The 16,603-nt window shown below is 44.0% G+C and overlaps 1 protein-coding gene across 1 annotated transcript; it reads right to left on the reverse strand.

Annotated features, from left to right (window-relative positions):
* Nucleotides 1–156: 156 nt before the first annotated feature.
* On the reverse strand, nt 157–16,182 carry LOC135385663 (BUD13 homolog). The gene is given in 9 exon segments (XM_064615117.1): nt 157–363; nt 6,552–6,730; nt 9,094–9,206; nt 11,703–12,059; nt 12,061–12,071; nt 14,513–14,617; nt 14,683–14,832; nt 14,944–15,110; nt 16,011–16,182. Coding segments are annotated over 9 exon segments (1,362 nt in total). The 5' UTR covers nt 16,115–16,182; the 3' UTR covers nt 157–187.
* Nucleotides 16,183–16,603: the final 421 nt, after the last annotated feature.

The following is a 16,603-nucleotide window of genomic DNA, read 5'->3' on the forward strand; positions in this document are numbered from 1 at the left end:
GAGGAATGGGGAGTTTAATCGCCCTATCTACCCTATCGCTTGTGGTGATGTGGGGAATGAAATAAGTTTCATGCAGACCTGTTGGAGAGGCACAGATGTGCACCAATTTGAGCAGTACATAACAAGATGTTAAAGAATGTTAAGAGTGGCATAACATGAAACGAGAGTTCCATTTATTTCCAATTAATCACATGTCTTCCACACTCCATTTGTATGCTTCCTCTTCATTGGCTTTCGAACTGTTTTTCTGCTCCACCAACCTCTTCTCAAATCCATTGGAACGGTCTACTCCATCCCACCGATAGCCTGGCCAGATTCCAAACCGGTTAGGCGGAGGCTCTGGACCATTATACCGTGGCCTGGCTGCAAAACCAAGTGAAAATAATGTAGTGTGCTCTAACAGAATGTAACAGAAACAGTATTTTGTTTTCATTGCATACATTTCTAAACTTTACACACAAAAAGACTTTCTCCTATTTTTTTTAACAAGTTAGATATGGTGTTCTTGGCAGCACATGTACACAGGACCTGACTTTTTCGGGCTATATTTTTCAGCAACATCAGGAGGTATGGGGTTATATTTTGCTACAATGCTTCGGGTGTAATCAGGTTGAACTGAACATGATTCAACCCAATTCTTGTTGAATCAGAGTGAATCAGGTGCAAATCTTCAATTTACCTGGCACAATACATATAACACAAGTAGACACAGAGTATCAATAGTCCACGAATCTAAGAGGCAGCAGGGTCTCTGTTTTGAGACTTTGTATGAGCATATTTATACAATTACAACACAGTTTTCAAAGTTCTGTGTTAGCTGTGATGACTTTGGATACCCTCAGTTCAGTAGTTTTCAGGAAACTATCAGGTTAAACCCTGTACTGATTTGAATCGGGAATTGGAGGAGAGGGGTGGGGGTTACATATTGGTCGTAATCAGGTATAACAATAAAAAGCCAGGCCCTACATACATAGTACATGCAAACCTGTTAATGCGAACTCGAAGGGACAGAAGATTTGTTTAAACAAAGGGGGCCACTCTGAATGAGGGCTTGATGTGTCGACAGCGCATACTAGCTACGTCGGAGATGCACCATGGGCCTAGAGCCTGAAGTTTTCGGGAAATATTTTTTTCTAAATTCGGGGGGTAAAAATCGGGTAAATAAACATGTGCACTAAATTCATGCGAATTCGAGTGAAAAAACTTCCATTACGCTAAAATTGGGGAGAAATCGGGCTCAGTTATTCAAACTAACTGTAGCGGTTTGGTACAAACGGTGATGTAACTGCATTTTTCTGCCAAACAAGTAAGTTGGTGCATTCCTACAGACATCCCAGAGAGGGCAATTCGCCTGGTAAAAATCGGGTTTCACCCTAACGAGGCAACCTTCAATTCGGGGTGCAAATTCGGGGAGGAATCGGGTAAAACCCTAAAACTTCGGGCTCTAACCATGGCTAGCTAGGCCTTGCCGCACGTTTCCGGCAGAATGGTTGAAATATAAGAGGCTCATTCTTTCCAGAACATTCATTTACAGGCAAGCATCAAAACATCTCAGCAGCAGAAAGTATTCTGTTATATGTGCTTGTGTTCACTTTTTCAGCAGCGACTCCACAAACATGTTGTGCATATAAATATTGTATATACAGGGTGTGTGCAGAAAAGGTAAAAAAAAATCATGGCAACCAAACTCTGCATAACAAAAGGGTTAGCCACGCAAACCTTGCTCCCCGTCCATCCTGAACTGGCTGTACAGATGTCAACATGGCCGTCACGGCACTGTTGTTTGAAGGTACCCCAAGGGGTGCCAGATTTTGTTTTGGTTTCTGCATAGGTGGCACCCCAATGCGACGCAACTGTGCCGACACCGCCATGTCTCATTTGAAATGCAACAGAGAGCAAAGCTCGCGTAGATAACGTTTTTGTGACACAGTGTTTGGTTAGCACAATTTTTTTGTTGATTCCCATCGCATAAATGCAACATCGTGCACCAGTGGAGGTTCGTACAGTAAGCAGGGAACATGTTACGTGCGTAAATGTGGGGCTACTTTTTCTGCACACACAAACGAGACAGAGAGGGAATAGAGTAAGCAGCTGCCTTGGCGAGGCTGCAAGCTTTGATGCAAGCAGGCGACCCTCTCCTTTCTCTCTCGCACCCCTTCTGTCAAGGCAAAAACGAACGCACTTATATATCTACAAATCATGTTGTACAAATATCGTAGCAGTGTTGGGGATTTCAAATCTCACATTTCATTTAAATCGACACAAGAGGCTGGAAACTTTGATATGGATATCATTGGCGGCTTCATTATGAGCAGGATTTGGTTTTGGACTGAATTACGTTTTTGCCTGAAGATTTGCATTTGGATCGAATCATGTTTTGCTTGAAGATTTGGACTTGGATTGAATCAGATTTTGCTCAAAGATTTGGATTTGAATTAAATCATGTTCTTGCCAGGGGTCGAAACCGGAACTGAACCGTAACCGAAAACCGCAAAAAACCGTTAGTTTTCGCCGAACCGAACCCGAACCGAACCGTAAACATTTTTTGTCTCCCCTTGAACGAACCGGAACTGAACCGAAAAAATATGATGCGGTAACCGGTTCGCCAGACGGTACAAACGCCTATACCTGCGGTCGACTGCCGCGCACCAGCTCCCTGCATCGCTCGGAATCTTGCCGAATTTCTAGAGCGGACAAATTGATAAACTAAGAAGTGGTGAGTCCATGCACCTCCTACAACCTCACCTCCTAAAGCTTCACGACATCCCTGTACATTTTTGCAATTCGAGGTGTAAAAAAAAAAAGATGTGCTGCACGACAGTACACTTTGCATTGTTGCCTCGGCTGCTTCTTTTCATTCAGCGTCGCATTGTGAAGGCGACGTAAATTTTAATAGTCCACAGTGATATCCACAAGCAATGCAGATCTCTAGCGACCACGGGAAAGGGGTTGGCGTGTGGCCCAGAGCATGGAGGAAGAAAACACAGGAGCGGCCTTTCTCCCTCTTTTCAACGCGGAGCAACGTGCCGGCCTGCGCATGGGACTCTGGGGTACTCCTATCTACCACGAGACCGCTCTCTTCCCTGTTTTCCTTTGGAAATTAGTGATAGCCTTTTGCAATGGAGTTTAGTGGTACGCTGTGTGCCATTTCCCAGCACTTTTCGGTACAGTAAAGGATGATCTGCTGTCGTGAACTGCATGATGGCTCTTCGTACCTATGAAGTGTAGAGGTGAGGGAGTAAGAGGATGGAAGGAGGAGCAAGCCATCGCCGGAACCTGATATTACCACTCACATGTCGTACACTGATTATCACAGCACACGTAAACCGGTTCGAACCGATTAATATCGGTTCAAACCATTATTTTGGTTGCTCTGAACCCAAACCCGAACCGAACCGATAACCTCGAACCGGAACTTGAACCGAACCACAAAAAATAACGGTTCCGAGCCCTGGTTCTTGCTGATATATTTGGATTGACACACGTTTGTGCTGGGGGATTTGAGAACTGCACTAATTATAGAAAGAAGGGAGAGGGTGCAGGCAAGCTAGCCTAAACTCATGGTAGGGGACCGAGAGACACGGAACAAGAAGGACGGACGACAAATTCTCAGACTCAGCAAAAGGTTTATTACAGAGATCCAACTAGTATATACCCAAGAGGCGACGTAGAAGAGGGAGAAGACAAAACGACGGACTACTAATCACATTGCCACGTGTGGCCATCTCAACAGACTCTCGCAGTAACCTCCGTCTTTTCTCCCTTTCAACCGCAAGTACACTGGTCTCATGAAACAACAGGGCACACCAACTGCAATCTTTGAGATGAACGGCCAACTCCGAAAACACATTCTTCTTTTTGACATTACAAGAGTGTTCTCGGAGACGGTCGTTCAAGCAACATCCACTCTGACCGACATATGAAAATCCGCACAAAAGGGGAATGGCATAGATAACGTTAGCCTTACAATCCACAAAAGGATTCCGGTGCTTCACTGGGCAGTCGACAAAAGTATGAGAAAAGAGTGTTAATCTGCTTAACCGGAGAGCGTTTGAAAAGACTACCTTTATATCATAGCCCCTGGCTACAGCAAAAATACTGTGCCAGATGCCGTGAAAGTACGGGATGACCGAAATCCTTCTGGGATTATCAAGATTCTGTTGCAAATGACTCTTTGGACTTGGTAACAGAGCCTTTAAAGCACGAGAAGAAATGGCATTGTGATGATACCCTGCGTTACGCAGTCTAACATACTGACAATTTATGCTCCCTGAAACGTAATGCATGCAGCTCTTTCTCGTGGCTGCTTTGAGGAGAGATGATACAACACCAAATTTAACAAGTTTAGAATGAGAACTGGAAGCGTGCAGCACCGGTTTTGGACGATCCTTTCCATAAAACTAGCATAATCCAGGATTCAGAAGAAGTGTTAGATCTAGAAACTTTAAAACCCCCCTCTCTAGGCTGTTCTGAGGAGAAAGAAAGTTAACTCAGGTGCAAGTTCAGCGACAGATTTTAAAATGAATTCAAGGACTCAATGAACTCAAATGAACTCAAGACATTCCTCTGGGTGAGTGTTCCACTGTTGTTAACCCATGCAATGTTCCCTTATCTTCTCAAGCTCTTGATATTCTTTCCAACATCCCCAAGTTCTATATGCCAGTTAAGCCCAGCAAATTTGATGTTGCATCTATTATGAATCAAGTGTCTAGCAGAATTGTTGATAATTCAGACAGGATTGCTTTTGTTAAACGTTGTGTTTCCCGTATCCCTCCCGGTGCCATTGCTAAAAGTCATTCTCCTCATGAGCAAAAGATCCGCTCTGTGAAAGCTGAGCTCAGAAACGCTGGGTTAACTTTATTGCAATGTGCTAAATCTGGGAAGTTTGGTGTTCTTCCTGCACCACGAGTAAAAGAAAAAATTGACAATGCTGTCTCAGGGTTGTTCAAACCCTACACAAGCTCTTTGAAAAAAGCCAAGTCTTCTATTTTAAGCATTTTTTCTGAATCAGATCACAAGTTGAAGAAGGTTGTTGATGATTGCAAGCATTCCATTCTTTCTGTGAAGTTCCTCCTAAAGGATCATAAACCTGACCTTCCCCTTCGCATTGTTGTTAGTGAAATTGGCTCTTGGCAAGAAAATTGTAGCAAATTTTCTTCAACGTGGCCTCTGTACTTTGAATCTCGTTGGCTCCTTATCACTCCATAATTCAGAATAACTCATTGAAAGCCTGGAAGCTGTGCACGGTTCTCCTGCAAGGCGGCTCTAATTCTTGTCTAGGACATTCACCATACGTGTCCTTTTCAGACCCGCATAGTGAATGTCCTAGACAAGATTTTCTAACAGCGATACATGTCCTGATAAAGTTTTGACATTTTCCATGCCAGCGCTGTTTTTCCCCCCCGACTCGAAAATCCCATCCTTCAAAGCACCCTGTATTCTCAAATGCAGTAGCAATAAACAGGCCTCATTTGAAGTCAGCTACACTGGTAGCAGAATTGGGGATAAATCCTTGTTCTACGACTGTGCCCAATTTTGTGCCAATACAAATAGAAATGTGCATATAGAAAGGACAAATACATACAAAGCCTCAAATGCCTAAGAAATTAATGATGAAAGATGGAAGTCACTGAAAAGGTTAGCCAGCTGTAGGACTCAAACCCACATCTTCTGGATTACCGGTCCAGGATTACCGGTCCGGTAATCCAGAAGATGTGGGTTCGAGTCCTACAGCTGGCTAACCTTTTCAGTAACTTCCATCTTTCATCATTAATTTCTTAGGCATTTGAGGCTTTGTACGTATTTGTCCTTTCTATATGTGTTCAGGCCTCAGAACATCAATTGTCTCATAAACATATTAGCTTTGCTAGGACCCGACTGTCAGTTCGAATTATCTGGAAGTTCGGAGTAACGGTATTGCACTGTACAATCATAAGGACCGTGCAGTCATGCACCGTAAAGTTTCGGAGCGGAGAAAGAAGTTCCTAAGCGGTCGTGTAGCTTCCGCAAATGAACGCTCAGAAACGTGCAGCAGCCATGTTTTGTTCGCAAGAATCGTCCACATTTCGTTTACTTCCCTTATCTGTTTTTTCTTAGTGGCAGTGAAGTCGGTAGTGATGAAAAGGCGATGCAGGGGGTGACCGGAGAGTTAAAATTCTCCCACCTTGACGCTGTAGCAACAGTGTCCAACGCGCCACCTGGAGAAGCGCACATCCCCTATTGTAACATTGTATTATTTGAAATAAGTACATGACCTGCAACCTTTGGCAAGTCACTATGCTGACCTAGAACAATGAATTAGTAACGTCCAACATGCAGGTTATGCAGGTTATGATTATGACACACACACACTACTTGCTGCCTAGGAAAGTCCTTTGCTTTTTGCAAGAGAACCAAAGCTGCTAACGTTCCTGTCAGAACTTCATTGTAGTTTTCAGAAAGTGTGGCAAAAAGGTAGAATCCTACTTATTTGGTATGTGTGGCAACATTAAACCATAACGCAAGTGAATTCTGTAGATTATAATTATACTATACAGCTGGATAGAACTTACTGTTTTCTGTAGCAGATGCCTTCTTTTTCTTAATATACTTGAGCATTGGGTCTCCTGCTCTGTCTTGTTCCTTGAGGTGCTTTTCTAAGTCAGCATCCCCTTCATACCGACTAAATGGCTTGGACATTTCATAGAGGTGCTCCTCCAATTGTTTTTCTTGTTGTTCTTGTTGCACAACCCTGGACCAAGGAGATATCATGTAACATGGGTACAAAAAAAAAAAAAAAATGTAAACACTGAAAAGCAATGATAGCTCACAGCTCGGACAGATAGGTGACTGCACGTTAAAATGATCATTATGAACCACGTTATCTGCACCACTCCTCAGCATCCCAATCTGGATGCTAGTGGCAGTGCTGGTCATAAGCAATTTCTATAATGCCTTGTACTTAAGGCGAACTCCTGTGATCTAGTTGCGTTCACTTCCGGTGAGGGATGGCGGTACCGTCACTTTTTTCCGTTGTTTTCCTTTCCTCCTGCGCCGTGATATAATCAACGTCTCTCATCTGCTCCCATCTCAACGACGTTCAAGAAAAATCCTTTCTTCTGTTTCTCCTGCCGCACGATTGCAAAGACGGCTGCTCGGCTGCTTTTAGGCCAGGCTCGCATGGAGGTTTCTCTCATCCGTGTGTCGGCCTCGAGACACTCGGTGCTTCACCAGTTTTTGAACGAAATGCGTGCTGACAAACGGTTGAAAGTGCAGTGCACACGAGTGCGCGTTCATACGAATGTCACTGTTTTTGTGCCTGCTTTTGAAAAATGTCAAATGAATCAGGCAAAAAAAAAAAAAACCAAAAGTCACATTTGAGCGAATGCGTAGTCCTGCACAAACAAAGGGAAGTTGCCTGGCAAAGGGAACATGTTACATATCGAATTATTGCAAAAGGGATGAATGAAGTTACCAGCCCACTATGTACGACAGATACTTGGGTATGGGGCACCTCGGTGTGCGAGGTTTCGGTGCAAACATCTCAATGGACATTTCGGTGGGAGTGTTTTTCATCAACGAGAATTTTCAACTAACTTGGTTGTAAGACTTGTTTCAATTAATACTTCTTTTTTTAAATTCCGCGTTAGCGCCGCGGAGCAACTGTGGCTATGAGCGGCGTACAGACGTGGACAGATGGAGAGAGGACAGCAGGAGGGAGTGGGGGACAGGGGGTTAGTATGCGTCCTGGGCCGACTTCAGGGGAACTGTGCCGACATTCGTCTGGAAAGTCTTCGGAAAACCCAGGGAAAACCTCGGACAGCACAGCCGGTGACAGGATTCGAACCCGTGTCAACTCCTAGTCTCGGCGTGGACAGCGATCACCCTAACCACTATGCCACGGGGGCTGGTTTTTCAATTAATACCCTTCGTCAGTATGTTCCAATAATGCGCAAGCTAAAACAAAACCTGTCTCTTTCAATGCCGGGAAGTTGTCTCACAAAGAATAATGCATCTTGCTACTTGACTATGTTAGCAATAAAGGATTTATGATACCATCAGTTTCACACTGTAATACTGATCTAATGCTATTACTTTCTGTATTGTATGCATCGTGAATTAAGTACGAAATATTTTAACAAAACAAACTACATAAAATAAAATATAACATCCCCTCGAGGTTGTTATTTCAGGTGTAGTCATATCTCAGCGCTGCTGCATAAAGCTGAGACAACTTTAAGGTGACTGTGCTCTTTAATACAGTCGAACCTCGTTACAACGAAGTCGCATGGGAATCGCAAATTGGGTTCGTTATACGCGATATTCGCTGTAAAAGTACAGCATTTAAATGTGACTTATGATTCTGACAAGTTTCCGCCGGAACACGCGTAGCGTCCGCAATATTTCAAAATTAACTCAAAACACAATAAGGCAAACACAACCATTTTATTTGAAGAAATCTGTAATCTTCTGTTGCTTCGTGGCAACGGCGCTGTTCACTTCAACCTTGTCAAGCGAATGAAATGCATCACGAACGATTTCATCGGACGCCGTCGGGTGTTCCAGAAAGAAGTCCTCCAGTGCATGTACCATGGAGAAAGCCTCAAGGTGTGTTAGACAGCGGTCCGTGTCTTCCGGATCTTCGCACTCATCGTAACTCACGTCACTTATCGTACCTCGCACTCACCGTCACGAAGAATATTCACCTTCGTTTCGATGCTCAGCGCATAACGTTTCCACAGCATACCAGCTACTCGATGATGGGAAGTTTCGGGAACGATGCAATCCACGGTCAATTCGGCGGTGGCGAGGATGAGAGTGCGGTGGAGAGGAGGAGCGCGTGTGGAAGCACTAGAAGCACGCAACCAATGAACGCGGCTAGGAAATGGGGAAGCCTACTTCGTTGTAAACGCAGGATCCCCATAGAAATAAAGCGTGACCAACCAAATCAGACAGAAAACTTGCAATAACCGATAATTCGCACTAACGATGTTCGCTGTGGCGAGGTTGGACTGTACCTTGAAATCTGCCAAAATGTTGCAATCCGAAAGAAGGTGCAACAAGCCCGACAAATTATTGTTGTTGTTAGATTTGGAAAAGCTGCGTACAACTTACCCCTTCCCCCATCTGCTGTAGATTTTCTTCTTTTCTTCTTCCTTGGCAGCATCAGCTTTAGCCTTAAGTGCCTTTGAATCGTCTCGCAGTTTCACTACCTCCATAACTTTTTCCTGAAAAATGGCAATAATATTACATAACAGCATTGACAGAGTATGCACTGTATGCAGCATACATCAGTATACACCAGCACTGGCGGGAAGACACCATGCAGTCCTCCTTCACAACTGCAAGTACAGGGTTGCCCCACGATAGAGTGCAGTAGCTCCTCTGCACAGGAGCTACTTTCCGTCACCCTATTAAAAATATCACGACGACGAAAGATGCCAAAGTTTTCGTACACCATGTATCGAGCGTAAAAAGCGTGTGTAAAATTTTCAGCTCCCAGGTTTGCTTCAGCAAGTTGAGTTGGTTCATAACACATTTTCCTGAGCTGTCAGGATATCGATGCTTTAAAATTACTTCTAGAAGGCATATTGTTAGGTAGCAAGTGAGATGGCAGATAGTGACGTTTATTACGGAAGTGTGTGTTATGTCTCACAATGTCAAATAGTAATAGAACCTCTCTATTGTGAAGTTAAACAAACCGCTAGAAAATTTACTATATCAGTAACTTTACTACATCAGTAGTTAAAAACTGGGGTTTCAACACACTGAAACTGCACATTTACTTCACTGTATCTATATATATCTTCACTACATACAGATTCACTACAGAGAGAGGTTCTACTGTAGTACAGCTACTATTAATAAATAGAGCCTGAAGTTTTAGGGTTTTACCCGATTCTTCCCTGAATTTGCACCCCGAATTGAAGGTTGCCTCTTTAGGGTGAAACCCGATTTTTACCCGGCAAATTGCCCTTACTGGGATGTCTGTAGGAATGCACTGACTTACTTGTTTGGCAGCAAACGCAGTTATATCACAGTTTGCACCAAACCAGTACAGTTAGTTTGAGTAACTGAGCCCGATTTCTCCCCGAATTTAGCATTCTGGAAGTTTTTGTACCTGAATTCACACGAATTTAGTGCACATGTTTATTTACCCGATTTTTACCCCCCGAATTTTTGAAAAAATATTTCCTGAAAACTTCAGGCTCTATTTATAAATAACGAGTGTCAATTAGAAGGTGCCAGCCGAAGTTAATCTCTTTTCTACATAAAAAAGGATGACTTCGCACAATTTACAATACCAGTTGAACTTCTCAATAACGAACGTCGATTTAACGAAATCCTCTGTTTAACGAAGAATTTCCGTTGCACGTACGCGTCCCCATAGACGCCAATGTATTTTTGCGCTCGATTTAACGAAATACGTTCGTTTGGTCACCTCTATTTAACAAAGCCTCTGGGCGACAAAAGCCTTCCGCACATGTCTTTTTCCTTCACCAAGAAGAAGAACAGGAGGAGAAACGGAGAAACCTTCCCCTCTCCGTTGTCCTCACGCGAGTTTTCGTTGGTTACTTCGGTTGTCACGTGCTGTAGGCACGAGCGTGAGCGTGTACACATGTGCCATGTGCGTTACCGCCGCCGGTAATTTTCGGTGCGCCGACGCCGTTTCGAAACCGGCGCGAGGGCTTCTTCGCACCTGTTTTCGGGTTTCGGACAAGAAAGCACGCATTGCTGGCCTCTCGCGAAGTCTAATTTGCTTTTGTTGATGCCGATGAAAGTAGGTTGTGGTTTTTACCGCTTCTTTTCTTGTTTTTGTTCGCGCCGCTGACGATGGTAAAATGGGCATGATGCCGCCGCCGTTCAGAGTTTCATTCATTGGTGCAGACGTCTACATGATATGGACCCATTTCTCGTTCTCTTCGGTATTCAACGGCGGTGTACTCTCGTTCTTTCCGGACGTCAGACGTCGATACGCGAGCGCGCAGGAGTAAGCAGTGGAGGTCATCCGGAGTTATGAACGTTCAGAGCGACATTGTGCACAAATTAGGTAATATACCTAGCGTTATGTGGTGAATAAAGCTTGATATTTTATGCCCTTCTCAGCTTGATACCTGTTTTATGACAAATGGCGTTTTGCGGTACGCGCGGCGCAGGTAGTGGCGGCGGCCATCTTTGTGTCACTTGGCGTGTTCTATTTAACGAATATCTTTATTTAACGAAACTAAGAGTCAGCGTTTACAAATTCGTTATATAGAGATTCAACTGCATACACCTCTACTGCTTTCTCCTGCGCGTTTGCGTATCGACATTTCTTGGTTGATTCACTTGCACTCATGACGTCCGGAAAGAACGAGAATGGGTACATATCAGGGTTGCGGAGTTGCCACTCCGAGGTTGGAATGATTCCAGAATCATTCCAGATTTATCAGAGCTCGGAATGTCCGAGAAACTGACGGAAACTGTCCTGGGAATGGAATGGAATGGAAATGGAATTAGGCATTTTTTTGCAGGCGGAGTGGAATTGGAATGTAACGGTCTTGGTGCCACACGGTCAAGGGCGATGGTTTGGTTTGGTTTGGTTTGGTTTTAAGAAAAAATAAAATTGAGATTTTGGCTTCACTAGTGTGAGGCCCGCAACCCCACATCACTTGCACCAGTTACTTTAGTGGAAAACTTGAAAACTAGTTGGAAAAATTTTTGAGAAGTGAGTAAAACATTACCTCCTCCTTCTCTTTCTTCACCTTCACTTTTTCCTTGGATGAGGTTCTATCTGCTTTCTTGCGTGATTTGTGCGAATCTCTCTTCTGAGGCTGAGGCGAAGGCATGCTTCTGCGACTTGTCTTTCTTGGTGGAGAGAGGTCGCTGTCTGAACCCTTTTTCCTCACGGGTGAAAGGTCACTGTCGGAGCCCTTTCTTCTTGGCTGCGAGACATCACTGCCTGAGCCCCTTCTCCTTGGTGGGGACAGGTCGCTGTCTGAACCTTTATTCCTTTGTGGAGACAAGTCACTGCCAGAGTCGTGCCTCTTCGTCCGTGATGCATCATCACTTGGTGATACTGCCCCAGACTGTTTTCCCCGTTTTAATTGGTGCTGCATGAGGTGCCTTAGTTGAGTGGAATTTTCCCGATTTTCTACTTTCACACAAAGCTATTGATACATACTTCACACGCGAAAAGTGCCTGGCACTGAGATGACTAAAATTTGTTTGTTTTGGCATGTTACACAACAAATAAAATGAGCTCCTGCACAACAACTTCGCATGCAGGTAACCTGCAGTAGGACCGTGAGGTCTTGAGGGTGCTTCGAGCCAGGTTTTCGAATGAGACGGGTGTTACCTCATTGCTCCATTAAAGGAAAATTACGAGACCTAAAAAAATAGAATGTCTGTTCAATTGTGGTGGAGCCCCTCCCACAATATTTTTCTGGCTCCGTTACTAGTTGGCTACTCCACGACATTTTCATGCAATGACAATGATAATTTGTGGCTTTACACCAAGAGACAGCTACAATCATGAGCAACGCTACAGTGGTCAGTCTGCGGATTAGTTTTGCAGAGCTGAGGGTTCTTTAACGTGCGCCAAAAGCTCAGCACATAGCACACAGTATTTAACTTCTCTCGTGGAAGACAATGTGACTGAGCAAATTGTACCCTGCCACCAAATTGCTGGCATCCTTGGTCGGCATCGAACCCACAATCCTGGGATGAGTAGGTGGGCACACTACCAAGACATTTTCATACGAGATATACAAGCACGGCACATCACAGACACCCACGGTGCATGCATCAGTGCGACGGGAAGCACATTCAAAGCAATGCCCAAAGCAGTTGTATTTGCCATAGCGAATGAGAGAGCACTACCACTCCACCATCACGATGGCCTGTCTCCTCCAAGTTTGAACCACCTTTGCCGCGGCATGGATTTATAGCACTCTCAGAAATTAAATGGTGCTGTGGTAACATGTGATGCTCCTAAAAGATTTTGTGTTGCTGCTCTAGACAGATTGCCTGGGGAATTAAGCACAGTTTTCAGCAATCTAAAAAGAAATACAATTTCCCTGTGAACAGCCCATGAGTGTCACATCAGGTGAATACAGGCGCTGTGACCATGTGCGCGCAACAGAAGATTGTGTTCTCTTTGTTGTCATCACTGCAGAACTTGCCGACAAGAAGTACCGTAATTTCACACTCATATGCCGCGGATTATCTGTTGAAAAAAAAAAACTTCCAAGAGGTGGGGTGCGGCTTATCTAACTAAATATTATCCATGACAGTGGCTGCTCGGAAATGCAGCCACTGATGGTAATCCCCATGCTTGTCTAGGCAACTGGCCTCCTTTCCCCAACATGGCTTCTTGGGAAGGGTCGGTGGTCCCCAGGATGACTAAGTTGTTATAATACGGGGCCTTTGCCATTCTTCATGGTATGACCTCATTGCTATGCACCGGTCGCTTACAATAGGCCACAGGCTCAAGTCTGCCATTGGGTGGAATCGACAAGGAAGAAGATTCCTACTGATGTGATTCAAGCTGCTTCCCGAAAGTGTTTGAGTGATCCAGTCTGCGAGAGCAACATTGAGGAACTGTCGTTTCCAGAAGGAAGTGGTGCTGAGTTGATGGTGTAATTCTCAATATCGTTGCCTGCGCAATAAATTATATGAACGAAAAATTTTGTGTGGGTCTTTCAACATCGATCAGTTCACATTTACGAGCACATCTGATAGAAGAGCCGCAGCTTATCTGACGGTGCGGTTTATGCGCCGGATATTTTTTCATAACAGACGAAAATCTGACCCTTTGGGTTATCTGTGGTGTGGCTTATAGGTGCGAAATTATGGTACACGCCAGAAATGGCATGCTTCACAAGGAGAGTTTCAGCTTTGACTTCACTGTTGTGTTTTATCTGTGCCTCGCATAATTAACTGACACATCTAAGAGGAACAGGGTTGACAGTTCAAGGAAAGTAACACTGTAAGCACAATCTTGCAGAGGTGAAAACTATTGCAATTACGAGCACATTTGACTGAATGATGAAGCAGATTTGTAATTCATAAGTCCCCGCAAAACATCGCCGCGTCAATGTTGCGTGAGCAGCAATGCAGCTACTTCTTTGCATAATCAAAATACGTTAAATGTTCCACGTAACTGATAGAATGACGTACGAAAATTGAAGTTTCATGCATTAGAAGACGTAACTGACAACAAAATAAAATAAAATGTGGAACACAAATGTGAATGAATGTGGAATGCAAAACAAATTCAACAGTCTCTTAAACCTGAACTTCACTACCTCTCTGCACTGAATCAACCATATTTATTACATCTAAAATCTCTGCACTGCATACTTTAAATCAGAGTCGTTCCCAGGGGGTGTGAGAGTGGCAGCCGCACTCCTCAAGGGGGGTGCCAGATGGCATGGGTCCCAGAAGCTTATAAAATTGGGTAGTAAAGTGAGTAAATAAAAGGAGGCAGGCAGAAGTTGGCCCCAGGGTGGTTCCACATTCAATAAACACGTTGTCTATCTCAGCCACGCACCTGAAGATGGCTGTCGATCGGGTGAGAGGTCACTGTCAGAGTCGTGCCTTTTTGATGGGGGTGCTCCAGGTGAGTGTGAATGTCTTTTCCTGGTTTTGTTGTGTGCTGCATGGTATTTCAAAGAGTTTGAGAAAGAAGATGAAAGATGAGAGAATGTTCATGTGTCTCACCTAATGATGTGTGCCTTTCTGGTGACAAATCACTGTCAGATCCATGTCTTCTCTTGTGTGTTGACTCCCTGGTTTTGGAGGGTTTTGTCCGCTTAGATGGGCTCTGCTTCGATGATTTTACGGACTCTTCTTGGTTTTCTTGTTTTGGTTCTTAGAAAGGTCAAAAGAAGGCAATGTTCCAAAATACTAACGTGCCTGTGTGCCACTGATGAAAGTGCTATTCCCAAGGAAGGCAACACGTAAGCTCAAAAAATGAAGTACCGAGGGTTTTCCACTGAGAAGGGGTATACTGTTCCGCCACTCTGACATGTAGAGGGCGATCATCTACGATAGAAGCAACAATAGGGGCTTCTTCGTCCTCTGACTCAGCCTTCTTCTGCACAGAAGGCAGTTGCTTAAGGTCCACATCATCATCCAGAATGCGCAACCTGGAACATGATACGTTTCAACAACTGCATACATATACAGAAAGGAGACTTGCATAAACACTGATTAAAACAAATAGTATGCTTAAAGGGAACTTGCACATAAGAACAGTGATGAACAACACTGCTTAGGAGTTAAAATTTAGAATGATTGAATTTTGGTCGTCATAATGCGATGAAGGTTATGGTTTAGTTTAGTTTATTATTCCTCATGACACACAGTTTCTAAGTTGGACTGCAAGGACTAGCCTGTGAGACAGTCCCAAACATATTAATATACAATAAAAAACATACAAGAAATGCCTTACGATACAAAATGCTTGTGACATGTCCTGTGCGTCAAATAATCACAGAAGAAAATTTAAAGAAATCGTCGAATTATTACAGAACAAATATATACATAACAAACATGCAAGTGCGTACAAGGAGAGGGGGGGACATGCGTTTATTGCGGAAAGGTGAGCCTAAGTGCGTACAACTTGGTGAAGCTTTATGTGTATTGTGTTCTGATATACTGCGGCACAAATGATGATGCAGAACGGATCATCGATAATGTTTCCGTCACTAAAAACGCGAAAACAAAGTAGGAGATCGTGGTTCGCAAACCATTACATAACACGACGCTTGCCGGTATTCCTTTGAAGGCGTCGCTATTCCGCAAGTCGGCTTCACCTCACCACAAGCTTCTGCTCAAGAATAGTCATAGAATAGTCAATCACCAAGCCCCTCTAACATCTATGCCACAGGCTACCTAACGCCATCGTCTTTGGACACCCTAGCTCATCAGAAATGTTTTCACCTTGGCAAAAGACAAAGTATCGCATTATCGTTACTGTCAAATTGCATGAACTTCGTCTCGTAGTTCCGCGCCGCAGACGTATTTAATCAAGATATTCGAATTACCTGTGTCCCGAAGAATGTTTCGACTTTTTCGCTTTCTTTTTTTCTTTCGGGGCCAAGTATTTTTCTAAGTACTTTAGCTTATCCACACCTTTACCTTCGCTCATGTTTGTAAAACCTCAACACTACAGCACTACAGTTTGCTCTTGGCTCTTGCTACCACTTGCTACAGCAACAACAAGGTAGGCTGGGCTATGGCTATGGCTGGGCTATGGCCGTAGCCAGCAGAGCCAGAGCCAATAATCAAGAGCAGAATGGAGGAACCTGACCTGCAATTCGGATTCAGAAGTGGCCGTGAAATTTAAGTTTTTTTTTTTTTTCGTGTTAGCGCCGCGAAGCAACTGCGGCAAATTGAAGATAACCTATTTAACTCAGTGCATCGAAATGGCAGAGAGGGAGCGAAGGGACATGTGGACATGTTTTTTTTCACATTGAAAAAGCCTATGATGACGTCGTACAGGAAGTTCTGTCGCAGACTTTGAGAGAGTTAAAGATAGAAAATTACATAGTGGACCTTCTGCAAACTATCTACTCAGGAAACAAGACCATTGGCTTCTGGGAAGGGATAAAAACCCAAGAAATTAGAGTCACCAAGG

This window comes from Ornithodoros turicata, chromosome 2 (assembly GCF_037126465.1).
Source record: "Ornithodoros turicata isolate Travis chromosome 2, ASM3712646v1, whole genome shotgun sequence".
Taxonomy (NCBI): domain Eukaryota; kingdom Metazoa; phylum Arthropoda; class Arachnida; order Ixodida; family Argasidae; genus Ornithodoros; species Ornithodoros turicata.